General features: G+C 44.5%; 1 protein-coding gene across 1 annotated transcript in view; it reads right to left on the reverse strand.

The window, feature by feature from the left end:
* ADAM12 (ADAM metallopeptidase domain 12) overlaps positions 1-27,806 on the reverse strand; it is a 180,851-nt gene that overhangs the window by 144,904 nt on the left and 8,141 nt on the right. Inside the window, exon 2 of the mRNA XM_059852207.1 lies at positions 17,953-18,086. Coding sequence (XP_059708190.1) covers positions 17,953-18,086 — 134 coding nt within the window. The remainder of the gene's footprint in view (positions 1-17,952; positions 18,087-27,806) is intronic.

Here is a 27,806-nt window from a genome sequence, read left to right on the forward strand (position 1 = left end):
AAGATCCTTCTGTGCAAACCCTGGGCTGCCAGAGCATCCCATCCTGAGGGAGGACACTTTACCCACCCTCCTGGCCAGCTCTAGGTTGGTAGCAGACCCTTCAGTCCTGTATTTTTGGTGTTTCCCCCTCTTTTCACTCCATTATTGATATAATCCTACTCTACTTCTTCCATCCCCAAAACCAGAAGCAATGACATCCCCAAAACCAGAAGCAATGCCCAAAACCAGGGTACAGGTAGGAGCACAACAAAAAACTCAACAAGACCTTCCAAAGCCACAGCTTCCACCCTAAACCAACTGGGCTGGAATATTAAATATCCCAACCTCCATGGCATCCTGATCCACATCTCTGATTTCAGCATCTGTCCTTGAATTAAAAACAAAATTTAATAGAACAAAAGGCTGAGCTTCTGCTAAAGAATTCTCTTTCTCTTCATGCAGCTGATAAAGGAGTTCATGTTTTAGTTGTCTAGGTGTTATTTAGTCTAGTTCCAAGTTGTACAAAGCCAGTAATTACAAGAGAAAGAAAAGCTGTTGGGCACCCATTTTCCACCCTCAGAGGAAAAGTGTTCCCTATGAAGTTTCAGATATTTAAAAATCAAAAAAATCCAAATCTTATTATCCCTTGTAATGCAGAGATGGCAGTTCCCAAAGGAGGTTCCATGAAGCAGAAGGAACAGTCTCCACTTTGCACCCAATCATAGAAAATGTGGTTTTTGGGACCTCAGAGATTCCTGCCCAGGAACCTTAGAGGAAAAGGGTTCCCTATGAAGTTTCAGGTACTTAAAAATCCAGAAAAATCCAAATCTTATCCCCTGTAATGCAGAGATGGCAGAGTTCCCAAAGGAGGTTCCATGAAGCAGAAGGAACAGTCTCCACTTTGCACCCAATCATAGAAAATGTGGTTTTTGGGACCTCAGAGGCTCCTGCCCCATGTCAGGATCAACTCCACCACTCTCATTAGCAGCTTTTCTCTGGCTTTTCTGAAACTCCAGTGCACTCAGAGACCTTTATCCTCCCTCCCTCATGATATGCATGTAAATACATCCTTTTCTCATTATCTTTATTACTGAGCTCTTCCTCGCTGCCTTGTAAGACCATTCCTCTTGTCCCTGCTAGACAGGAGCACATCTAACAGTGTCCCACAGACTAATTACTGCCTCTTCTCTCCCTGCAGCCACTTCCACCCTGCAGGATCCATCAGGGCCCTGCTCAGCCTCCTCCTCTCCACGCTGACAGCCCCAGCCCCTCGCTGCTCACCACAGCCATGGTTTCTCCAGCCATTCCTGGCTCTCCCTCCCTTGTCCTCCCAGGTGTGTAATCTCCCTCATTTATTTTAATGACTGCTTTCCTTCCCAGGAATTATTCAAGGAGGAGCTATTACCAAACATCTCCAGTCCCTGGGGCTGAGTCTCCTGTGACATCCTCAGCCTCCCACCTGCACTCCTGAGTCCTCCAGCCCCCATGTTATCAACCACTGAACCTTGGGATGGCTTAGGTTGGAAATTACCCCTCTGATCATGGAATCCTTTAGGGTGGAAAAGACTTCTCAGATCATGGAGTCCAGCCCTTAATCCAGCACTTCCAAGGCCACCACTGACCCATGTCCCCAAGTGCCACATCCACTTAAATGTAAATCCCTCCTGGGATGGTGACTCCACCACTTCTCACGGAATGAAGAAGTCTCACCCCACTGCTGCTCCTGAGCCATTTACCACTGCTTTCTGTTTTTCCAGACAGCAACAAGTCCAACCTTACACTGAGATATGCACCTGAACTACTGAATTACCACTCCTTTACCAAAAAAAAAACCCCAAACCTTAATACTGCACTTTTTACATATTTAAATAACATTCAACTACACAAGTGTATACAACTTTGCTGTTATAAATAACAGATTGTTGACATATTGGTGGGTTTTTTACAGCCAAGCCATATATTTGAGCAGAATAAAAAAGGCTCCTGGAAAGGTTCAGGGGTGTCCCTGTAGGTAGGAAGTGGCTCCCACTCAGGGGTGCCGTGGTTGTATCCCCAATATCAGCGAGCATGGTGTGCTCAGAGCAGGGCTCTGAAGCACAGCAGCCAGGCAGAGCCTTCTGGAAGGTCTAAAAGTATATCCAGCACTTCTGGAAATTTTCCTCCAGGCTCATCAACATATCAATAGAGCAGGGCTCTGCAGGGGTCCCCCCACTGCTGATTTCCTGAGGTGATGAGGGAAGGAGCGTGTTAGGGCCACATGCCAGCCTAAATGAGAAACCTTGATCACCAGAAGACTGAAGAATTTCAGAGAGGAACTAAGTCAACCCCTCAAGGGGCACAAGAAAATAACATTTGAGGATTGGCTAATTTGGTTACAGTTAGGGGAAGAATCAGGAAGAGCAGAGATGCCCTGTGTGCACTCATCCCAAGGGATTCCTGAGCTGAGAGATGCTGCATTATTCCCCTCGGACAACAAACACTTGTTTTTACATCCAGGATGTTTTTAAGTAAACATCCTTTTCATTAGGCATTTGATAAAGCAGTTACAGCAGCTGCACCCCCCCCAAACAACTCCATCAAATTGCAGTTTGCAAATCAAAATTCACAGATAAGAACACCTTGAACACACAAACTTTGCCTGAGGCTAAATACAAGTTATTTCCTCTCCCTGCAGCAAGGCTGTGACGGTGACATTGCATCAATAAAGCAGCTCCCTAAAATTGAAGGAGCAAATTTGTGCATTCCAAGGGATGCAGAGGAGTGATTTTGTGGGATAGGCAACGACAGCAATAAATTGCTGCGACTTTATTTTATGCTGAATAAATTTCTCACTAGCTCAGGTGCCAGCCAGCACACTAAAGGGACAGAGCAGGAAAACAACTTCACTGTGGTTCATGAGGAACTTTTGAAACTCTCAATGCTCTGGCAAGGAAGTCTTTGTATAGCATATAGAAATACAGAATATTTTATTTTTATGTATTTTGTTTATTTATTATTTTATTTTTATTTATTTTTATTTTATGCTGAATAAATTTCTCACTAGCTCAGGTGCCTGCCAGCAGGCTAAAGGGACAGAGCAGGAAAACAACTTCACTGTGGTTCATGAGGAACTTTTGAAATTCTCATTGCTCTGGCAAGGAAGTATTTGTATATAATATAAAAATAAATAATATTTTTATTTATTATATTTAATAATTTTTATTTTATGCTTAATAGATTTCTCACTAGCTCAGATGCCAGCCAGCACACTAAAAGGACAGAGCATGAAAACAACTTCACTGTGGTTAATGAGGAACTTTGAAACTCTCATTGCTCTGGCAAGGAAGTATTTGTATGTAATATAAAAATATAGAATATTTTATTTTTATGTATTTCATTTATTTATTATTTTATATTTATTCATTTATATTTAGGCTGAATAAATTTCTCACTAGCTCAGGTGCCTGCCAGCACACTAAAGGGACAGAGCAGGAAAACAACTTCACTGTGGTTCATTAGGAACTTTGAAACTCTCATTGCTCTTGCAAGGAGATCTTTATCTAGAATATAAAAATATAGAATATTTTCTTTTTATGTATTTTTTTTAATTATATTTATTTATTTATTTATTTTTAGGCTGAATAAATTTCTCACTACCTCTTGTGCCAGCCAGCACAATAAAGGGACAGAGCAGGAAAACAACTTCACTGTGGTTCATGAGGAACTTTTGAAACTCTCACTGCTCTGGCAAGAAAATCTTTTTCTATAGCATAAAAATAGAGAATGCAAACTCATTAAAACTACACCATGGCTGCTGGAAAAAAACCAAGCACATCTTGGTATTACCAGATAATTTGGCTTGAGTGGGATGGCCAATGTCAGAATTCAAACTGAGCTTAAGGAACATACCTTGGTAAGCCACAGCTTTGATTTACCAGGGTTGTATTGATTTTTCTTGCACTGAAAAAAATAAAGATTTTGCTGGAAAAACAAGCCAACATTGCCTTTGAAGCCTTCAAACAGAGACTGGACTCTTTGTCTAAATTGTTTAGTAAATAGGGCTGTGAAGAATTTTCAAATGCTATTTTGTATTTTTTGCACAGAAATATCAAAGTCTCCCTTTGTTACCTGCCTCAAAGTAATTGAATTAGGAATGTAGACAATAATGGGGAGCTCCAGAAAACACTGATTTCATCCACATCAGCCAAAAAAGCTGCAGCAGCTGATCCTCCTGCAGTGTGAAGCTGTGCAGTGATGGCACAGATAATATCCACACTTGGAACAGCCTTTATTTCTTTTACATTATGCTATTTTTTCCCCCTCAATGCCTTATTCTAAAACTAGAAGAACTCCATCTCCATATATGAAGTTTATAGCATTGCTGAGTCCATCACAAGGGCACACACTGATAAACCCTCAGCTCCTAAATGAAATTCCTCCCTAATAACCTGTCCTAGAAAAGCAGAGCACTGATAAGAGTTGCACTCCATGCTGTGCATCCTCCCTCTCCACTCCTTGATTTCCTGATTGGATTTCAATGCCACATCTTGCTGTAGCCTTATGCAGCTGCTTTTTCCTCACAGAGTTTTGCAAAAACAAATTCAAAACCTGGTTTGAGAGCAGAATCCTGAGATAAGGTTGGAAACAGAGCACCTGTGTAAGTATAGATAGAGATCTATATATATATATAGATATATATGCACATATATTGATAATTATCTATCTCTATAGATAGATCTATATAGATATATCCACCCCATTAATACAAATACAGCAAAGTTCAGCACTGTGGTTCTCCCCACAAAAGAATTTACTCAAATCCAGCTGTTGTTGTCTCCATCTCACACAGATTTAGGGAAACTGCTAAATACTAATTCCATGAAGGCTCTGAAATTGGAGCTGATTTCCATTCTACACATTGAGGTTTCTTTTTAAATTAATTAATAGATGTGTGGAAGTGGGATAATATTGATAAATGCAATTTTAAAAACAAATTGGTGCTTGGTGATTAAATTGCATGGTTGAAAGAAGTAAAAATGTACATATAACAGAGAGATACACATTAAACCAAAATATTAATAATCAAAATATTTCTTAAATTCAAGTGGTTTTATGTCCCTGTTGATCTCCATCAAAGAAAGGTGATTGTTTAAACTTGGACTGAGTTATAGGCTCATCATACCCTATCAAAATCTCACTCAATCTTCTTCACAATATTTACAAGATGTTTTCAAATTGCCTCCAAGTTTGCAACAGTGACAATCCTCATGCTCAGCACTGCAACCACTCCTCCTCTTTCATTGCTTGAGACCTAAAATCTTGAAAATATCTCTTCCCTTGTTCAAAGAGCACATTGGGGGTTTTTCCACACGTGCAAGACATCCCTCTTTCCCCCAGAGCAGCAAATTCCTGGCTCCTAAAGGTGGCACAGCCGAAGCAGGAACACAAATAACACTTTTAATCTGAAAAAGTACAAAAATCAAATTGATGGCCCATTGCCTGAGTTAAACTTTATTCCCATTTTATAGATGGGAAGGGGCAGGACAATAAAGGGGAGATGTTTGACTGCACTGAGCACTGAGAATTTTAATTCAGGTTCCCATCTCTAAAATCCCAAGAGTTTCCATCCACTTCCTAACTCTGCCCCTGTGATGAGCAGCGTTCCCAGGCTCCTGACCCTGGGTCTCCCTGGAGCTGCATTTTCCTTTCTTTTCTCTCTCCTCTGGGGTTCCTGGGAAAGATCCTGCTCTGGAGGGTTCCCACAGATCACATTTTAAACCAATCCAGCCCTTTTTTCCCTTTATAATCAAAACCCCACAGCAGCTGGCAATTCCACACTGAGCTCGTAAGGCAAAAGGGAGTCAGATATTTTGAAATTTCTTTTTGCTTCAATTGTAGCCTTTTTTACAAGCAGAAATTAAGTAATAAATAGCAACTCAATAAAGCATGAAATGTAGTACTTTATGTTTAACTGTGGGCATTGGAATTGATTTTAGTTTCTCTCTGCAGGCTGTGCTTTGGGGCTTTGGTTGGGTTTTTTTAGATGCCACTCACTCATTCACAGGAATTTACACACCTCAGTAGCTCCTCCATGAAAAACATGACATCTCTTGGCAATAAAAGGTTAAAATTCACTTTGCCCTCTGACTATAACAGAAATACTTTTGCAAGCTAATGATTGTAACAGGCTGCTCTGTTCCTGAATAAACATTCTAGGGATTTCCTGAGGTGTTGTTTTGTTTTGTCATTTCTTTTTATTTTTTTTCCCCATCTTTTTAATTGAGGGAAAAGAATTTGGAGGGCACAGCCAGCTTAGATGGTATTTCAGTCAGAAATGTGTATATGTTGTCTTTCTATACACTTTTCAAACTGAAAAAATTACATTTACACAGCTCCTGGATATTCATTTTATAGGAAAAAAAAAATCTTTAAAGCTTCTCCAACTCATCTCCTTCTGCCAGCTTTCCTGGCCAACTCTTTCTTAGTAATGCCAGTAAATGCCAAAAAAAGTCTGGTTTCAACGACGTTTCTGTCTGTTGAAACCAAGAGAGAGGCAGTTTCTGTTGGATACACTGAATTTAGGGATCCCACTCTTTCTCCTGGAGGGAGTGGGCAATGCTAACACAGCAATAGGCTTGGAGCTGCTTTGAGGACAAAATTCCTCTTGTTGACTTTTCCTGCAGCAGATCCATGTCCAGAACCTCCTCTGCAAGGCAGGTTCAGCCCTGCCAGGGCAAGGGCCCTTTTTTGGGGCAGGGAGGCTCTTGGCTGTCCCAATTCTCACATCTCAGAGCTTTTGTCTCCCTGGCCAGCAGGGTTTCTGTCCCAGGACAGGCTGTACCTCACAGAGAAACAGCAGAGAGGAGGCAGTGGGTGAAGCTAAAGTGAATAATGGGACACCAGGGTGGGATTGCAGCCAGGATTGCTGCCCAGAGGATCCTGCCATGCCCAGCACTCCCAGGGATGAACTGTGCCAGAAAATAACATCCACCCAAAAATCAACACAATTTGGGCAGCTCAGAGAAGATCTGACCCTGCTCTCCCCAGGCAGCAGCTCTGGCTAAAAATCTTTGCTCCTGTGCTCGCTTAGGTGGTCTCAGGTAATAAAATTCTTCTAAATATTAAAATTATTCATAGGTTTCATTTTAACTCAGAAGGCAAAATGCTGCCACCTCAGAAGCAGGCAGAGGTGTGGCTGCCCCGTTTCTAGAAGAGTTCAAGGCCAGGTTGGAGCACCCTGGGACAGTGGAAGGTGTCCCTGCCCACGGCAGGGGATGGAATGAGATGAGCTTTAAGATCCCTTCCAAGCCAAACCATTCTGTGATTCCAGGAATCACTCCAGACAATGATGACTGGCTGGGAAGGGCTTGGCAGGTTCACCCCAAAAAGACCATTTTCATGCAGGGAATGCTCCTCAAAGGATGTGGTCAGTGGAGAGAGGAGGAACAAAAGAGGAGGTGAACCCTGCCAAGGAACCACCCTGGTGGAGGAGAGGGCCAGAAGAGGAAGGGGGAACAAGGTCACGCAGCAGAAGCCAAATAAAGTTGATCCTGAGGCAGGAGGAATGAGGGCAGGACTGAGGAGCTCCTCCTTTCCTGAGCCTGACTGCAGCTCCAGGGGAACAACACAGCCACATCTCAGAGCTGGGCAGGGACAGAGCTGGGGACCCACACTGAGCTGGACACATCCTGGTGGGACACGGGAGGGACAGCAGCCCTCCCTGGCTCCAGGGACAGAGCCACCACCAGTGTGTTCAGCTGCTGGGGCAGTGAGAGCATACACACCTCAGAGCAGGCAGGGCCACCAGCACAGCTGTGGGGACACAGAAACAGCCCCAGACAGTGTCACAGCACAGCTGTGGGGACAGAAACAGCCCCAGCACAGTGTCACAGCACAGCTATGGGGACACAGAAACAGCCCCAGACAGTGTCACAGCACAGCTATGGGGACAGAAACAGCCCCAGCACAGTGTCACCAGCACAGCTATGGGGACACAGAAACAGCCCCAGACAGTGTCACCAGCACAGTTATGGGGACAGAAACAGCCCCAGCACAGTGTCACAGCACAGCTATGGGGACAGAAACAGCCCCAGCACAGTGTCACCAGCACAGCTATGGGGACACAGAAACAGCCCCAGACAGTGTCACAGCACAGCTATGGGGACAGAAACAGCCCCAGACAGTGTCACAGCACAGCTCTGGGGACACAGAAACAGCCCCAGACAGTGTCACAGCACAGTTATGGGGACAGAAACAGCCCCAGACAGTGTCACAGCACAGCTATGGGGACACAGAAACAGCCCCAGACAGTGTCACCAGCACAGCTATGGGGACAGAAAGAGCCCCAGACAGTGTCACAGCACAGCTATGGGCACAGAAACAGCCCCAGACAGTGTCACCAGCACAGCTATGGGGACACAGAAACAGCCCCAGCACAGTGTCACAGCACAGCTATGGGGACACAGAAACAGCTCCAGACAGTGTCACCAGCACAGCTCTGGGGACAGAAACAGCCCCAGCACAGTGTCACCAGCACAGCTCTGGGGACAGAAACAGCCCCAGCACAGTGTCACCAGCACAGCTCTGGGGAGAGAAACAGCCCCAGCACAGTGTCACCAGCACAGCTGTCAGGACACAGAAACAGCCCCAGACAGTGTCACAGCACAGCTATGGGGAGAGAAACAGCCCCATAAAGTGTCACAGCACAGCTATGGGGACAGAAACAGCCCCAGACAGTGTCACCAGCACAGCTATGGGGACACAGAAACAGCCCCATAAAGTGTCACCAGCACAGCTATGGGGACACAGAAGCAGCCCCAGACAGTGTCACAGCACAGCTATGGGGACACAGAAGCAGCCCCAGACAGTGTCACAGCACAGCTATGGACACAGAAACAGCCCCAGACAGTGTCACCAGCACAGCTATGGGGACAGAAACAGCCCCAGACAGTGTCACCAGCACAGCTATGGGGACTCTGGGCAGAAACAGCTCCAGGACATTGTCACCAGCACAGCTGTGGTGGCACTGGGCAGAAACAGCCCCATACCAGTGTCACCAGCAGAGCTGTGGTGGCACTGGGCAGACACAGCCCCAGCACCTCCCTGCCCAAGGCCAGGAACACCCTGCAGGCTCTGGCAGCAGCCCCAGCACACCCACGCTATGCAGTGGAAATGCAGCTCACAGGGATTGCACCCCCAGCCTCTCCATCACCCCAGCACCTCTGCCAGGCTGGAAATTGCAATGTTCAGCTCCTAAAGCTCCATTGTGTTTTGGAGCTGTGTCCTTGAGGAAAGACACCACACAAATGGGACACACCAATTCCACGAGATGAAAACTGAACACAAACTTTCTGCTCCAATACCAAAATGATACAGATAATTTTTAACTCATCTACACAAGCTTTTTGAAAGCAGCTGGCAGAGTTTTTTGGCAGTCTTTTATTTCTAGAAAAATACCAACACCTTGAAAGCCTTTTATTGTCAAGATATTCCTGCTGCATTTTAAAAAGCCTTATTATCAATCCTAATTATTTTTTTATCAGGCTTTAAACTGCATATAACCTCTATGACTCCTCATTACAATTCTGAAAAATGAGAAATATTCCTGTAGAAGAGGCAAATCAACTGGGGCTTGAGTAAATCACATTGAAATAGAATTATAATTCAACAACAAAGGCACTGGGCTTGTTAGCTGTAGGACTCAGTGGATTGACCAGCTCAATTTACTTCTTCACCCTTCAAATGCACACTGAGAACAACTCAATTTACTGGGGCTTTCTGAAATAAGGGTCCTCATCACAAAATATGGCAGCAGCTCATGGTTTCCCCTGCTCAGAGGATTTCAGTCCTTGGAAAAGCCCCAAGTTTTGCTGCTGCTCCAAGTCCACAAAGGGCTCCTTGCAGGAGCTGCACATTCCTGGTACCAGGGGTGCTTGGTGGGAGAGAGCCTGCTCTAGTCCAGGCTTCAGTCTGACCCAAGGCACTCACAACAGGAATTGAGAACAAGGGAGATTCTCCTCCTGCCTGTAAAAAAACCCCCAAACTGATCACATGCTCAGAGCTGGAAAGCAAAGCATTCTTTTAATCCAACACTGAAATTCATACCTTACACTCGCAAGATCTGCTGCAAGAGACGTGAAATAGCCAAGTATAAGCTAAATTAATTCAATATGAAAATGCCTCAGTACAAGCACTTTACAAACCCAGCATAAGGCAGGAACTTAGGTTTAGATTTTAATCCCACATTAAAGGGTCGCTAACGTGAACTGCATCATTAAAATCAAAATATTTCCCCCCCCTGTTTTACTGCAGAAAGCACAATCTGTTTGGTTGTGGGGTTGTTTTTCTCCTTTGAAATGCCAGCCTGAAAACTCAAGTTAAAGTGGATTGCTCCAGCCCCATCAGCTTTTGAAGGATTGCTGGAGCTGGGATCTGAGACACTACCTCATAGCTGGTGGGTCCCCAGCAAACCCTCTGCAGAGCCCCTGGCCACGAGGGCTGGTACTGGGAGGCAGAGCTCCCCACCATGATATCACTGGCGATCTCCCCTGGCCAAGTATGACAGAATTCCTCCAGCAGCTCAGCCTGACAGAAGCTGATGAAGGGGAATTTCACCCTATGGAAGGCTGCAAACCCCCAGGGAGAGCAGGAGGTGTCTGTCTGGTGGCTTGCTCCTACAAAGCTCTCCATTTTCTGTTCTTTGAAACAGCCACCACTTCCAGTAATACCTGAGCATGAGCACTCACACAGAGCTCTGCAAACTTAACACGCTGTATCACTTAGGCTAAAAATGCAATGGACTTTTCTGGGATGAATCCCAGTTGCTTCACACTTCCCAGTATGCCCAAGTGGCTCAGGCAGGAAATGAATCCTCGTGTATCTAGCTGGAAGCAGGGCACTGATTCAGTGCAGACACAGAAAAGAATTTTCCCCACTCAATCACCAACACCAAGTTTTCATTGGTGGTCCCAGCTCCAGGAATTTCTCAGCCCTGGAGCTGCTGTGTGAGCTCCAGCAAGTCCCTGGAACCAGACACACCTACAGCATTTCTAAAAAATGACATGAATTAAATTATCAGATGGATCAACTGGTTAAACGAGGTGGGATGGGAGGAAGGGAACATGTTTTCCTCCTCCTGGACGAGGTAAGGTGAGAGGGGTGGCTTTGAGCTGCTTTGGCTCACTGGGACACAGAAATTCCCTGACTGCCAGAGGAGGTGCCACGCTCCCTTCCCTGATTGTGTCCATGCAAAACTTCTGCTGCTTCCAAATTAAACAAACACACAAGAGTTATTAACTAATAGAGCACACTGGCACTAATTACTCCTCAGAGTGGCCCTACAAGGCAGGAGTATGAGTACAAGGAAAAGCAAAAGAAATATCAGATTGTTTACCAGGCTATTAAATTAATGACTTCCAGGTTATTAATTAAAGGCTCAAGGAGAGGATCTCCCAAGGAAGGTTGTGGAGGATTAGTGCTGTTCCTCTGCCTGTGCCAAGCTGCATTCCCAGCTGATGACACAGCTCGTGGAGAGAGCACAGCTCTGCCTCTTATAGTCGATGCTCATGAGTCATAAAAAATATGGAGAGCACTATAAATTCTGGTTATGCCTCTCTCTCTCAAGATATGTAAAACAACCATGTGAAAGAGCTATGAAAGCTGTCCTCTCAGCCTTCAAAGCCTTGTTTAAGCAGCACTGTATGACTCCCCTTAATACAATTGTCTGGAAGTCTAAACTTTGGTAATTATTTCAAATGAAAAGGAACAGCAGGAGGCTGGGTTGAAGGGAATATAAACAATTATCACTTGCACGAAGGCTATGCCAGTTATGAAATAAACTTGAATGGGTTTGCTCTTGAAAACACTGAGCTCTAAATTAATTATCTGACAGAGTAAGCCCCTCAGCTGTGTATCAAAGCCAGGGAGAGCCACACAAGGGGTGTAGCAAAGAGGGGAAATGGGAACCAGCACAGAGATCTGCCCTGGGAGCTGTGGCTGCCCCTGGATCCCTGAAGTGCCCAAGGCCACGATGGAGAGATCTTGGAGCAGCCAGGGGTGGTGGAAGGCATCCCTGCCCATGGCAGGGGGAGGAAAAATATAAACTTTAGGGTCCTTTCCAACCCAAACCACTCCAGGATTCTGTGAGGCTGTGTGATGTCCCAGTAAGTTCCTAATAAATCTGGAACTGGTGTGGAGACCAAAATTCTGGATAAGACCTTGGCTATCACTGCCTTTGCCCCTTCTGCCAGTTTGCAGCTCCCAATGTGTTCTTGAATCTCTAACATAATTACAGTGGCTTTTTAACAAATTTAAAATTATTTTCTCTTCTTGCCAGTGGTATTTTGTCTCAATGGCAAAAAAAAAAAATCCCAATTTTTGTAGGTGTTGAACTAGGGTCTTAGAGTGAAGGCATAAAAAAATGCAAAAAGGTGAAAAGCATCAGTGTAACAGCCAATGGAAGTGATAAATCTGGAGAACCATAAAGATAACCAACAACTGTCAGAGCTGATGATACTTTTATAGGTAGCAGAGAATTTCACACTGAGATTCACGCAATCAGTGCCCAAAATTCCACACAAATAACCAAGATCCTGGTGTTTGCTCCTGAATACAATCCACAGCACAATGCTTAGGAAGGGGGCAGGCAGGGATGCAAAAGCTGCTTCTTCAGGAGCAAAGGGAGATGCAGTGCATGCTAAGCAGCAGGAAATGGTAATCCTCTGCCACTTCACATGCACAATCTTAGAGCTGTGACAAGTGCACACTTAAAAACCAGAAGAAATATGGTCTAAATATATATTTTATAGCTGGCTTTCATCTTTATCTTCACATTTCATTGCTAGAGTTTATATTCAAAGCATAACATAACACCAAGAAAGAAAAAAAGAGTGTTGCTACAAGAAAAGGAACTCTGCCTTCTCATCTTTCTTTCTCCCTTTTTTTAAAAGCCCTTCTTTAAGATTTCAATTTGCAGCCCTGATTTATTCCAGCCCAGGCAAGGGAAGGAAACAGATTCACAGGAGCTCAGTCTGGCCTTGAGCACTCCAGCTTGGCAAAGCAGTGTTACTGATCCCTGAATCCACTGCCCCCTCCCCAGAGGGGAGAAGAATTTCTGATTTATTTGCATTTAGAAGTCTCTGGTGTTGGAGTGAGAGCTGGAAATGTCCTGCAGGTCTTGCCATCCACTCTGCCCACCGTGAGCACCTTTCTTTCTTTTCCTCTGCTTGTCTCTGACTCCAACACAACCCCAATCTCTTGGGGTGTGGGAAGCCACAGAACAAGAGCTCTCACTCTCTGCAAGCTGGGGGAGAGGAGGATTTTCCAATCTATGTTTCTATATTGAGGCCAGTGACAGTATTTTAAAAGAGTCCTGTGATACTCAGGGTGGCCCAGGTGGATTAAGGCTCTAACCCAGTGACAGGCAGATTGTGCACAGCTACTTTCCCACAGTTAATTATTTTAAAGAAGTCACACAGCAAAATTTGCTCATTGATTCACATATTCCCCCAAATTTAACATCAAAAAATCAAAATCCCTGCTTGAAATTCCATCACTTGAAAGCAACCTGGGCTGGCAACTTGCAAACTCCAACCAAGTTCGACCATCTCAGGGCTTTCCAGCTTCTCACAGGGCTTTTTAGGAAGCACACTGAGCTCCAGGCTGCAGGTCCTCAAATACCTGTCCATTTATTTTTATGAATGGCAGCTGTATCCTGACTGGAGCACCCACAGGTTAATACTGCACTTGGACAGGTACAGAGATCAGGATTACAAAAGATCCATACTCACCAAAATGTCCAAAATATCCCCCAGTAAGGAAAGCTGTACTTAACTTGCCCATGTGCTTTTAGAAAATTGAGAGATTCAATCTTTCAAAGCCTTTGGTCCTGATTCTCTTTGAGTCCTTGCAGGTGCCAGCAATGGGATGGCAGGTCCTACACAGACAGGGCCAGAGAAAACCCCACACCTGAGTCCTGCTGCCACTCCCTGAGCCCTCTGGGTTTACCTGCACGGCTGATCACACCAAACCCTCCCAAAATACTTTCCATTTCTCATGTACTTCATGCATTTTACAGTCTGGACCAAACCCTGAGTCCAAAGCCAGCTCCAGCCCAGGGCAATGCCACACTGGGCACTGCAGCTTTTCCATGCCTACCCTGCCAGGCAGCATTTCCCCACATCATTTCCACTGGTTCCTAAATTCCTTTAAAGCACAGAAATGGAGCCAAAAGCCCCTTAATGCCCACGTGAAACATCTCCTGCCTGGCTCCTGCCTCCCCAGGAGGAGGGATGAGTGCAGGCTCCAGAATAACACCACTGATATTACCTGACCCAGAGCTCCTGTGCTGCAGGGATCTGGCACACACCAAGCCCTCTGTGTCCCTAACAGGGTGTGAGGATAAAAGCTGAAGCCAAACAGATGGTCTTCAAAAAATCTTCCCTAAAGTGTTCTGTGTACTAAAACATCACTTACCCAAACTCTCATCAAACTTGGCTTGATTTGTGAATCGCGAGCCAAGTTTGGAAGAAAAATATTCAGCTGGAAATATGTGGGGGGGAAAAGAGGGTTTGTTTTTTTTTTTTCTGCACTTAAATGATATAAAATGAAACCACTTTGTTCAAACCTTAGAAATATTTAAGGAAAACAGAACCCAGCCCTTGTGTGTTTAAAGCAAGCGCTGAGGTGGGGGGTGGTAATCAACACAGAAGGCAAAGTGCTGAGCAAATGAAAAAAGAGAAGGGGAAGGACAACTGGAGCTCTAATGTATAATGACCTATCAACACATGCTGCAATGCACACAATATTTCAGGGAAGGAGGAAATCACATCTGCAGGGAATATGGGCAGCCATTGTTTGAAGCCCAGGGTGATGTTGCACAACCCTTGAGGATCCCGCTGCAGCATTTTCTCCTCAGCAGCAACAACTGGACACTCCAAAGAGCAGCCACTCATTTTAGCAGCCTGCTCAGGCTTGGCAAGTGAATATTATATCCAGTTCATAGAAGAATTAGGTACCAGTAAAATATTCCCGCTGAAAATGATGCATTTTCTGAATTGAAAAACAAAAGATGCCAGGAGAAATGTTAGCAACCCCAACTAAACAAACAGCACCACACAGTTGTACAAATTGAGGTATTTCCATAGTAGCTTCTCTTAAGTATCTACATTTTATTTTTTAATTGTTCTTCCCTATCCAGGATGCTGATAGGCCAAGGGGAAAAGGCTCCAAGTTGTGCTCAGGTTGAATATTAGGAAATAATTTTTTACTGAAAGAGCGGATAAGAATTGGATGAGGCTTCCCCAGGGCAGTGTTGGAGTCTCCATCCCTGAAGCCTCAAGGAAATGACTGGATGTGGCACCCAGGGCTGTGGTTTGTTGGATAAGGTGGTGCCCAAAGGTGGGACTCAAAGACTTCGGGGTATTTTCCAGCCTAAAGGATTCCATGATTCTACAAAAAGTGTTGGCACCAGCATGGGCATCTTTCAAACAGGAAAAAAGCAACAACATTTCTGAAATGGTGCCACCAAGAAATCCTGGCCTTGGCTTCACAGAGCTTTGACTTGAGTTGGGGAAGGTGGAGAGAAAAATTGACGTGCCCAGTAAATGATCAGTTCTCTCCAGACACAAAACACTTAATTTACACTTAGGGAACCCAAGATTCTTTAAATATAATTTAATTATATGTCTGAATTTAAAATTGGGTTTTGTCTGTCACAAATTGAAACTTTCATAAGTTTACACCTAAACACCTAAACGAATTTACACCTGAGCACCTAAATCAAGAGATGTCCTTGAAAAAGCACATCCCAACTGTATTAAAGTAAAATCTGGTTAGAGATAAGCAAATTTTCTTTTTTTTCCCTCAGTAAATGGAATTTCCTCACTGCTGCTGAGCAGTCCTGCGTGTTTGTGCCATTAGACTGTGTGAATTATCTCACATTTTTTGCACAGTGTTTGGGCCCTCAACGAGAAAGTCATTAGCTTAATAATCACTGCTGACAGATTCCAAGTGAGAGATTCCAACAGACACTGCAGCGACTCCTGGGGTAAATAAAAGGACAGCTTTATCTCCAAGATGGGAGAGAAGGCTGCACTAAATGATGAGTGTGCTTTCCCAGGGACTAATTGTTAAGCAGGAGTATTTACAGTTAAAGGATTGGGGAATGGGGCCATCATTGCCAGGCAATTATCTGTACACAAATAACTTGAATCCCTTGGCATTTTTATAGCCACTCCATTATTTATTTTACCATATATCCTATTGCAATACCATTCCCCTCTCACAAGTACATACATTTTTTGACTTCATATACAATTAAAATAAAACAGAGGAACACTTTGAAACGAGTTGAAGAACAATAGATCCCATTTAGCCATCAAATACAGCAGTATTTAACTTTTGTGCTTTTGATCAATATTTATGTGACAAGCTATTCATTACTCTTCTCCTCCACCACTGAAGCTGTTGTTCTTCCCACAGCCTGATGTGCACTTTTGTGTATTTAATTTATAAGTTTCCATGGAAAAGAAGTATTCAAAGGGGAAAAAAAAGTGCTGATACAGCACGTGGACCTTTCTACCAAGCCACAAATCTTTTCTAGGGTTCATCTTAAACTGAAAGTAATTCTGGGAAACAAATTAACGATATAAATCACATTATCATAACTCACAGAGTGATACTGGGTTGTAACTCTCTCAGAGAGCTCCAGTGAGTAGCTAAAAGGCCTCTCTCTATATGGAGAATGCCTGTTTCTAATTAAATAATCTAAAAATAGAGTTGCACATACATCTAGGACCAAGCCATCTGTGTTATCTCTCCAAGATAAGCCGTTCTACACCACTCTGATATCCCTTTCATCACTGCACAGATTCAGAACTGGGCCTGGCCCTTCTCTCCTATTTAGGAAGGGACAGAGGAGAGGAAGGAACAATTTTAATCTAGACAAGCTTTTTTTGAAAGTCAGAGCCCTTGTTTGGAAATATCTTTTCACACCTACTTGTGTCAATCAGCAACGTGATCCAAAGCCACGTCCTGCAAGCAGTGGCAGTAGTCAAGCAGGATTTCTCCATGGAATACTTTCCCAATCCAGCAAGAAAAGCTGTTTCTAATTGGCTCTCTGGGCTTTTTGCATTGTTTTTGCTTGGGTTTTTTCCTCCCTCTTTTTATTTTTTTTTTTAACTGTTTAAAAACTTTACTTTTTCTCTTCCTCATTAAGATAATTTAAAGAACGACAGAAAAAGTGAGCTGGAATCAAACTGCACCTGAGATAAAAGGTTGGGTAAGAGATTCCCAGGATACATTTGGTGACAATAAACAACAAACTGTCTTCATACTTCAAGAAGGAGATAAAACCCAGCCTTTTTTTCCTAAGTGCAGCTTCCTATATCGTTCACAAATGTCTGGGGGGAAAAAAGGAGCAAAGCTTATCAGGGCCTGTCAAGAGGGGGAGACAATCTCAGAGCCAGGGGCAGACCCTGCCCCTGCTAGGAAGGGGGAAGCAGAGTGTGAAGGGAGAGTCACCCCTCACTCCCAGTCCAGCACAGGGATGGAATTTGGGGGTCTCCCATGGGATAATTAAGCCCAGATAAGGCCTCAGGCTGCAGCCAGCACAGCATTATTTCCCCTGGCCCCTAAATTCCTTGCTGTCAGACTGTATTTACCAAACAAACCTGTTTGCTGTGCTTGCCCCTCCCTCAGTTTTCATTTTGCTTTTGCATGACAGAAATCTCAAGCATTAAAATTGCTATTATTTCACTCCAAAGTTTCATTTTTGCCATCAGAAAGAAGAGTGCATCTCTGCAGGAAAAAGGTATCCATTTCAATCAAAACCCTTTTCCATTTCCTAAATTAAAAAAGCAGCAATTTCAGACATGTGGCAACAACCATATAAAAACACTCTTATAACCTACAGGGTGAACGTGCACCCAATCCCCCCTACAGCCTTTAAATTGTTACACACCTCAGAATAAACAAACAGGCAAAATGAAGACTGACCTCTGAATAAATGCCATCCACTGGTCTCCACTGCTCTCCATTCAAAAGGAAGGGAACTGTTATCTCATAATCTTTGGACTGGTCCTTTGACAGCTGCAGCCTCGGGGACTCCACTCTGCTGTCCACATCCTCACCTAAGGACAGGGAGAGGCACTGCAGGTTAGCTGGGAGCAGCATCTGGCAAGGTGAACCTTGGTACTTGGGGGACTTGGCAGCACATTCAAAAGGAAATAATTCAGGAAAAGGATTAAACATGAAACTTGTAATGTCAGAGTCAAAAGCAACAGGAATTTCAGAGGGAACCTGTGGAACCAGAGGGGTTCAGGGGGAAGACTTGGAAGGGTTAGATGGTGGCAGCAGAAGACAAAGACTGCACATCAAGAGTAGAGATATCAGGATGCAAGGATGTCATCATAGAGGATGAACAGTCTCATTAGTGGGAAAAAAAAAAGGTCAGGAAGAGAAAGAGAAGATAAACTCATTGAAATAACACTCTACTCCTACACAGGCAGATGAGTTCCATTCACAGCACCAGGTCAAAAAGCTGTGTGCATGCAGCATTTATCAAATGTTTTTCCTCTCCCTAAACACATTTATGGCATTGTGCCTGTCTAGGCAGAGCCCTAAAGCCAATATCACAGGACAAGAGCTGCAAAAATAACTGAGAATAAATCAAACAGGAGACAGGGATGGCTTCCAGGTGCCACAGGATAGGCAAAAACCTGCTGGGGTTTGCCACACTCTCTGTGCTCACCTAATGCTCTCATGAAGGATGAAGAGTCATGATCTGAGCAGAATTAGCCCCATTTAATCACTGTTAGGATTAGCTTAAATCATCTGTGCTGTCATTATGGCTAAGCCAATGTGAGCAGAAAAAAAATCTGGTATTTTTCAACGTGCTTTTAAAAATACAACACTTGACCTAAAACACACCAAAAAACAAACAACCAAAAAAAAAAAACCCAAATCAAAACAAACCCCCCCTAAAAAAACCAAACAAAAAAACTACCTCACAAGATAAAAAGATAAAATATATTGGAGAGAGGAAAGCTGTTATCCAGAGTGCTTACACCCCTTTAATGCAGCCCAAGTGACTGGGGGCTGGGAGAACACAGTGTCAGCCCTTAGAAGAGATGATCCAAAGCTGGCCCAAGATTTGGTTGTCCCCTGGGGAGGCACATGAGACACCATCTCATCAGCCTGGGAGGGTCCAGACAGAACTCCAAGCCTTTATTCTCATTATCAGGCAGGAAGCTCCCTGCTCAGAACAGGAATTTATGAACCATATCTCAGCAAAATGAGAAAAGTTTGGCTCCAGCCCTCCTCTCCTTTCTCCTTGGCCCACTTGAGCAACCTCAACCACACAAATTAAATGGCTCAGGCCCTTCTATTATTTTGTGGGGTTTGCATTCTGGAAGTGCCATGAGATCCAGGTTTCCAGAGCCCCTTGGAGGATCCTTGTCCATGGATGTGTTGTCTGCACGGCTCCCACCATGCCTGACACCAGGGAGCTGCCTTGGTGATTTCAGGAAACATCAAAGCCTCTCTGATCCTCCTCCATGGGCCTTCCCTGACCATTCTGCTGAGCATGAACATCCCAGCATTACCCAAAACAGCAGAAAAAAGGGAGGGGGTCAGCATTTGTGCACAGATGGGTTATTCCCTCAACAGCCAGCCTGGTGTGGAAGTGCAGCAGCTATAAAAACACAATGGGAGAAGGGAGGAAAATCCACACAAAGTGTGGTTTGGTTTTGCCACTCCTCCTTCTCTTCCATCCCAATGAAGTGATGCTCGTGGTGCATAACACAGCAAGGTTACAATGAGCAAATTTAATCTGCCACACGTGCTTATTTATCTGCTGCAAAGGCTCATTGTGCAGAGGTGTTGATAGTCTGGAGACAGACATCAAGACAGGTTTATAGGCAGCAGTTATATCTTTATTGGAAAAGATAATTTATTTGGGGGGAAACAAAGCAGACAAGCTTCAGGGTTTGCAAATCTTCTGAAGCCACAGCATTTATAAAACACGAGATCAATTTCTGTCTAGCTGCTTTCCCTGAGCCAGATACTTGGCTGCTTATCTGAATGTTTTTATTTAAATTATTGGGTGTGATAAAAATCACAGCTTCCTGTGGAAGGCAGAGGAAGCAGTGCAGCCCAATTTTGGGCCTCATTCTGGAGATAATTTGGGCACATGCATTGTGCACTTGCTTAACTCCCAGCTGCCCTCAGTGTGATATAAGCACAGCACGGTGCCTTGTGTATATCAAATAATGTCTTTGTCATGAAATTTCATTATATTTATGGACTGGGTGTATTTCTGAAAGACTGCAAAATAAAGAAACCTGTAGAGCTGATAAATAAACTCTAACCCAGTCTTTAAATTTAAAAAAAAAAAAAGGATGGGGAAGATAAATAGGTAAATCCTTTAAACAGGTTTCTGCAGCCTGATTCAAAGAACAGGGGGCAGAAAATAAGGGATCATAGTCTTATCTATAATAAGAAAATAAGGGAAGCCTGGAAGAGCAACCCACACTTATCCTGAGTAGGAGAGATCTGAAAGACCACTGAGCAATGGCATATGGACATGGGGAGAGGAATATTCTACATCAAGAGGAAAAAAACCTCAAAAAATGTAAGGAGAGAGTCAGGCAAAAAAAAAAAAAAAAACCTCAAAAAAAAAAAAAAACCAAAAAAAACCACCAAAAAAAACCCCACCAACCCCACCCCACCCCCCACCCCCCCCCCGCAAAAAAACCCCAGAAATAGTGCAGGAAACTTTGGGAATAAAGGGATAAAACCAGGTGGGTACAAAGGTGGGACAGTTCCTCAGTTCCTGGTAGCCTGGAGAGCCTTTGGCCCTCACCTGAGCTGGAGTCACCAAGGAATCCATCCCAGTCAGGGACACTTCACCCATTCCTAGCACAATATCTGAACAAAACCCATTCCCAGCTCCTTCTGCTGGTTCAGGGACCCATCCCTGAGCACAAACCCAGCCCTCCCAGAGAGCATCCCGGGGGCACCAGGAGAGGAGCTGTGGGATGGACCCAACACCTGCACCAAGGGAGGGTTTCCATCACCCAAAATCCTGCCCCAGCTCCCAGGGCTGCAGCTCCTCATGCACACAGACCTGCTGGTATTTCCTCTCTGCCACTCTGCATCTCCCTTCCCCTCTTTCAGGAAGGTTTCTTTGAAGCTGAACCATTAGAGTTGTTTGTGTTCCATTAATAATGAGGCCTCTTCTCTGCAGGGACTCCTGGTACTACAGCAGTATAAATAGTGTAATAATTGAAATCAGAGAATTGAAATTTCGCTAATGTGTCACGAGAGGAGAAGAAAATCAGGCCATCTGCAACAGCAGAAAGTTAGATTAGACCCAGGTTTCCTATCTTTTGTGTCACATGCACCTACTTACTCACCTACTTATTTTCCATTTCAGTGAAATTCTGTCCAGCTCTTCCTGGTGCAAGCTCGTCTCCCACTTTTTCCCATGAAAACCTCACAGTTGTGTCTGTTTTCTATTTCCAGCCTGCACTGAAGGTAATGCTTTTGATCCACAAGCAGCCCACAAGCTGATGCAGCACCCTTTATTCTCTTTTTTCCCCCCCAGTAATATAAAAGCTACTTTGTACAAATAGTGAGATGAGGAGATGTTACCTGTCAGTGACTTTTGTGTGGCTTCAGTATTTTTCATCTGCCATGTACTGCTACAACTTTTCTGCTTTGCACAGTATCATACAAGGGCCTGCTGGCAAAGAAGTTAAGAATGGTTTTCATCTTTTTGCTTTTTATTTCAGTTCCTCCAAGCTGTGTGCAAAATAAACTCCGAGCATGTGATGTGACATCTTTGCTTAGCGGCCACTGCCTCCTGAAACAACCCAGACCCTCTCCAGATTTGCATTTACTCAACATTAATAAGCTTTTAGTGAGGCAGGGCAATTTATACAAAGAGGTGAATGCACCCACTGCTGAGTAGCTCTGGATAAATTGGGATTAAGTGCAGGGAAAACAGAGCATATCCCACTGGATGCACACCCCAGCCCTGCTGCCAGTGCCCCCCAGCACAGAGCAGGACAGGAGGCAGACCTGGGCTGGGTTATAAACAACATCCATCTCGTACACACACCTCTCTTCTGTAAATTTACAGAATATTCAGAAGAGCCAAATGTGCTGCTGAGCTTCCTTCCATTGGGGATGGGCCCCTTCTGGTCCCACACAGCAACAGGGGTACCCAGAATAACGTGGGTCAGAAAATCCCACAGTTTGGGGTTTGGGTTGGAAGGGACTGTCCAGTCATCCCATTCCACCCCTGCCATGGCAGGGACACCTCCCACTGCCCCAGGTGCTCCCAGCCCCAGTGTCCAGCCTGGCCTTGGGCACTGACAGGGATCCAGGGGCAGCCCCAGCTGCTCTGGGAATTCCATCCCAGCCCCTCTCCACGCTCACAACCAACAATTCCTTCCCAATCTCCCATCCATCCCTGCCCTCTGGCAGTGGGAGCCATTCCCTGGGTCCTGTCCCTCCATCCTTGTCCCCAGTCCCTCTCCTGGAGCCCCTTCAGGCCCTGCCAGGGCTCTGAGCTCTCCCTGGAGTCTTCTCCTCTCCAGGTGAGCCCCCCCAGGTGTCCCAGCCTGGCTCCAGAGGGGCTCCAGCATTCCATCAGTCACGAGGTGCTCAAGGACTGACACAGCCCCAGAGCCCCACAGAAGCCCAGCCAAGGTCCCAGTGGTGCTGTGGGGTGTCCATTTCCATCCCAGACTGGAGCTCTGTCTCCTCACACTGTCCCCAAGCACCCCTCATGTCCATCCCCACCCTGCACTTATTGCTGAGCTATGAAAATTACAGAAGTGGGAGAAAAAAAAAAAGATTAAATTAATTTATCCTTGTGTTACCTTTCCTACTAAAAACCAACCCAAAATCCTAAGTCACAGCCTGGCCTCGTTTTTCTCTGCAGCAAAACACCCAAAGCACTGGAATAATCTTTGGGTTGAAAAGAACAATGGAACAGAGCAATCTTTCTGCAAACTGAAATCAGCTAATGGCAGTGCTCCGTGCCACAGGCAATGCCCTGGAAGTCAGGAAGGACAGGAAGGACATCCTTTATCCATTTCCCTCCTCATTTTCTTCAGCTTCCTCAGTTCAGCTCTCAGTTTGTGGCATCCATGACCTGGGGGGTCATTCCTGGCTATGGAGGAAGGGATTTCCACCTGGCTGCACCCAGTTCCTGAGGTGCCCCCAGAGCCTCCACTGCTGCCTGGGGGCCCAGCAGGTGGGAAAGAGCTTTATCCCCCCAGTCAGGGGCTTTTCTCTCCTTTGGGATGATTCTTCTGCCACCTCCAGAAAAATTCCAACCAGAATTTTTTAATCCAAAATTCCCAAGCTTGCACATTGTCTCAGCAGGGCCCCTGACCTGTGGGAGCAATGAGGAGCAGGACTCCACGATATCAGAAGGCTAATTAATGAATTATACTACATTATTCTATACTCTCTTACAGTACATCTAAACTGAAACTGCACAAGCACTCCACTGAACAAAATCTTGTGACTGTGTGCTGACCAGCAGCTTCCAGAGACTGCTCAAGAAAACAAAACACTCACACCAGAATGCCATCAAGGAAATTCCCTCAGGTAAAGGATCTTCCACAATGCATTCCACTTGGGCACAAACACGGGCACAGCACATGAGATAAGGATTGGTTTGATCATTCTCTTCTCTGCTTCCCCATTGCTTCTCTCAGGCTCAGAGAGCTGAATCCCACACTTACACACTGAGAGGGGAGGACCAAGTCTTGTCCTTCCAGATGGAAACAAACTTAGGAACTTTAGGAAGTTATGGAAGTGCAACAGGGTAAGTTTATGAATGTTTATGGAAGTGAAACAGGGTAAGAACTGGAAGCTTCCCCCAAACACAGCACCCACAAGCAGGCAAGGGAAGGGTTTAAGCACAGTTCAGTAAGAAAAGATATTGCATCAGTCTGTATATTTATCAGCAAACTTCACTCAAGACTTCTCCTAAGCCCAGTGCTCGGAGGTGAGGTATGACTGCAGACAGGAATATTCCAAAGAACACAACGACTTGCAGGCTGGAGCAAGGGGTTAAACCCAGGAGGGTTGTACCCTCAGGATCAGTAGGATTTCTGCTCCTACCACTGCTCTTCAAAGCAGGTGACACCAGAATGACCCACACGTGGTACTGGGGATAACACTGATAATGCTGCATCAAAAGAGGTGTTTCCAGGCAGCACCAGAGATCCAAGTTAATCCTGAGAGCTGCAGAGAGAAGCACATCTGGAATGCTGGGGGTATTTCTCCTCACCTGCACTCACCAAAGATGAATTGAGCCTGGAGCTGGTGGCTTGGAAAGGCTGCCAGGGAGAGCAGGGAAGTGGAAACTCTGAATTACAAGAAGGGAACTAGAAGAATTATTTTACATAATGTAGAAAACCAAAGGTGACAGGACCCATGATTGTCCCTTAGGTCTCTATGCCTTCTGGTATTTATCTTGCCAGTGCTGACACATCTGGGGATGGCAGGAGTATAAAGTGCCTATCCATAAAGTGAGATAGGATCCCAATCTAGAATTGCACAGAGGATCACATCCAGCTCTTGCCAATCAAGAAAAGCAAAAAGAAAAGAAAAACCAACTTGCTTTAAATGGAAATTGTCAACATTAGGGGTCAGATTATATCATGCCAAAAGAAGTGCCAATTATCCAACCTTGCAGCCAAGGTCTGGGGATGTGTGGTTCCAGTCCTCTACATCACTCCACCTTCCAGCAAAAGCCTAAACATTACCCAGTTAAACATTATCCAGGCACAGGCCTGGCTGAAGCCACCTAAAATGGTGCCTGTTGTGCCTGAGACAGGAAAACAAGTTGGTACTCAATGAAATCCCAGAACTGCAGAGTGGTTTGGGTTGGAAGGGGCCATAAAGCTCGTCCCATTCCATCCCTGCCATGGACAGGGAACCTTCCACTGCCCCAGGTTGCTCCAACCTGGCCTTGAACACTTCCAGGGATGGGAATCCACAATCTCCCTGGGCACAAAAGACAAAAAAAAAAAAAAAAAAAGAGAAAATGCATACTGTAATTAGATCTGATAATAAATGTGCAAATGTTAGAAAATAAAGCAGTACCAGATCTCCAGTGCATAATGGTTAAACAAAGCCAGCCCTGAGACTTGCACGGGGTCAAAGAAGCAACAGCTTAAATTTTACATCAAAATTTTGATGCCATTTTACATCCACCAGCTGAGGACACAGACACCCTCTCAAAAGAAAGGACAAAAATCATCACATTGATAAGGTGCTTCCCATTATCCCCCTCCCAGCACCTCCACAGCCTCATAAAAGGCAGCACAGCACCAGACTCTGCCCTCCTTTATTTATAAGCACAAAAGCCTGGCAAGATTTGACTGTGCATAAGTAAAACTCTTATCTCTTGCAGCAAAGTTTTTATTAGTTCAAAATCATGAATTATTTTCCCAGCTAACCTTTGCTCCTCTAAGGGGTACACTGATTATTTCTACAAAATCCAGGAAAATTAGTCCTTTCATGGCCTGCTTGGAAAATAAGCCATTCAAAAAAAAAAAAAAAAAAAGGAAAAAACTACACACAAAGTTTTACTTGTTTTCTCCCTTCTCCCAAATTCCCAAACCCAAGACCTCAGGCATTTAAGCACAAGCAACCCTTGGAAAGCAACTAATTCCATGGATCCTCTGGAGCTGGAATTTTGCCTTTTTTTCACACTGCCAAAATTACTACTAGTGTACAAAAATTCTTCAAACATGAGAAGTCAGCAAAGGTCTTGGATGAGGCTGAGGAGAGGCAGCAGCAAGATGACTCCATGCATTTCTGAATTTAATTTTCTGTTCTTTTGGCTTCGAATGGAAAAAGATCCTGTCTGCAGCTTGATGGCTCTGTGTGGATGAAGCTCTGCAGCATCACCAGGCAGCTCCAGGATGAGAAATGGAGGGTTGAGATTCCCTGATCCCCATTAACTGAACAGCATTACAAACATGGCTTTCAATATTTGGGGTCTATAATTCTCAGATCTACCTCCTGTCATCACTTGCTCATGCACTGTTACTCCTTTCCTGAATCTGATCCTGCTGATGAAATAATCAGTGACAGGGAACAGCCCTCTGCCCCCTCCCCCATGAAATCCCATAAACTGCCTGGAGTATGTCATGTGTTCAACATTTCCACGTGGACACGGCAGGGAAAGCTGAAATCTGGAGGTGACTTTGCTGCTCTCCTCCACCAAACCCTCTGTGGCCAATGTCACTGCCCCAGCAGCTGAACAAACTGATGACACAGAGAAAGACAAAAAATAGAGATGGAGGGGGGACAAGGAAAGAAAAACTCAAATGTTCCTTGTGGGACATACCCCCTAAGCAGTTGGATCATCTTAATCTTCAAGCTTCTGTAATACAACTGTTGGAAGGCTCCAAGTCTGAGCACAATAAAGTGCTTTATTCAGGGAACCATATGACTCCATCAGTCATTCAAGCACATGTTTGGCACAGATTGAAAGTGAAAAGCATAGCTAAGGCAAATATTTCAAAAGTGAACGTGTCTTCCTAACACACATGGTTTATATATTGGTGTAATATCTATATAACTTTTCAGTTCTCATCTAGAGTAATGTCATGGCTGAGGTACAAAATGATGGCTCTGCACCGGGCGTTTCTCAGCAGATAACACATGCCAAAAAGCCATTTAGTAGAAAATTAAAAGGGAGCTATCACACTTGACAGGTCCAAAAAAAAAAAAAAAACCCAAAAACAAAACAAAAGAAACCAATTAAACACAAAAAACCCAACCAAACTAAAAACAAAACAAACAAATAAAAAAACAACCGACCAAACAAAAAAAAAATCAAACAAAAAACCAACCAACCAAAACCAAAAAAAAACCCACAAAAAAAAAAAAAACCACAAAAAAAACCCCCACAAAAAACCAAAACAAAACCCCAGCAACCTATAAAAATAGCTTTGTTCCTTCTAATTCCTGAAAATCTATTTCTCCAATCAGGATGCTGCACTATCCCTCACTGGAGAGCTGTGCTGCAACAAACCCTGGCCAGGCAGCTCCTTCCTCCTGGAGTGCCTGAGATGTGTCTGCTGTGTTTGCAGATGAAATATTGCTCATCACAGAGCAACTCCTGCTGATGCAAATGCGATTAAAGCAATCTGGGCAGAGCACAGTGTGATTAAAGCATAAGTAATGGCAGAAGGATTTGGGCCCTCATTATACAAAATACATATTGAAATGCAGTCAAGGAGAGAAGCCAGTATATCTCAATATCCTCCCTGTTCTCCAGAACAAAATGTGACAAGTGGAGTCGGGAGAACAACATTTGCCATTGACTGCAGGAGGGGGCAGGGAGCCTGCAGAACGTTTCAAATAACCCAAACCCAGCTTTATGATGTGTATAGAATATGTACAGGGATATATTTGGGAAACAGCTGTCCAGCCTCATTTGGGATGCTGTTATGTTTGACTGAGGAATTACTATTCAGGACCAGTCCAAAGACAGAGTTCTCTTCCTTTTTTTTTTTTTTTTTTTTTTTTTTTTCCTAGTAGAGAACATTTCAAAATATAGAGAAATAAAGCTCTGAAGGAAAGGGAATTCCAGCACAGTGGGTCATGGGGGAGGATCAAGAGGTTCCCCCTATGGAAGAGCTCAGGGCCTGGAGTTCACAGAAGAGGGCAAGTCAGAAATGCAAGATTCCAACCCAAAGGAGCTTTGGAAAGTCCATGACACAGCAGCTTAGGAGAATTTCTGTCCTCCTGCTGCAAATCCTGTTTTCAGCTGCTTCTCTTCCAATGTATCAATTGGCCCAGCCCTTCCT

This window comes from Haemorhous mexicanus, chromosome 7, assembly GCF_027477595.1.
Source record: "Haemorhous mexicanus isolate bHaeMex1 chromosome 7, bHaeMex1.pri, whole genome shotgun sequence".
NCBI lineage: Eukaryota > Metazoa > Chordata > Aves > Passeriformes > Fringillidae > Haemorhous > Haemorhous mexicanus.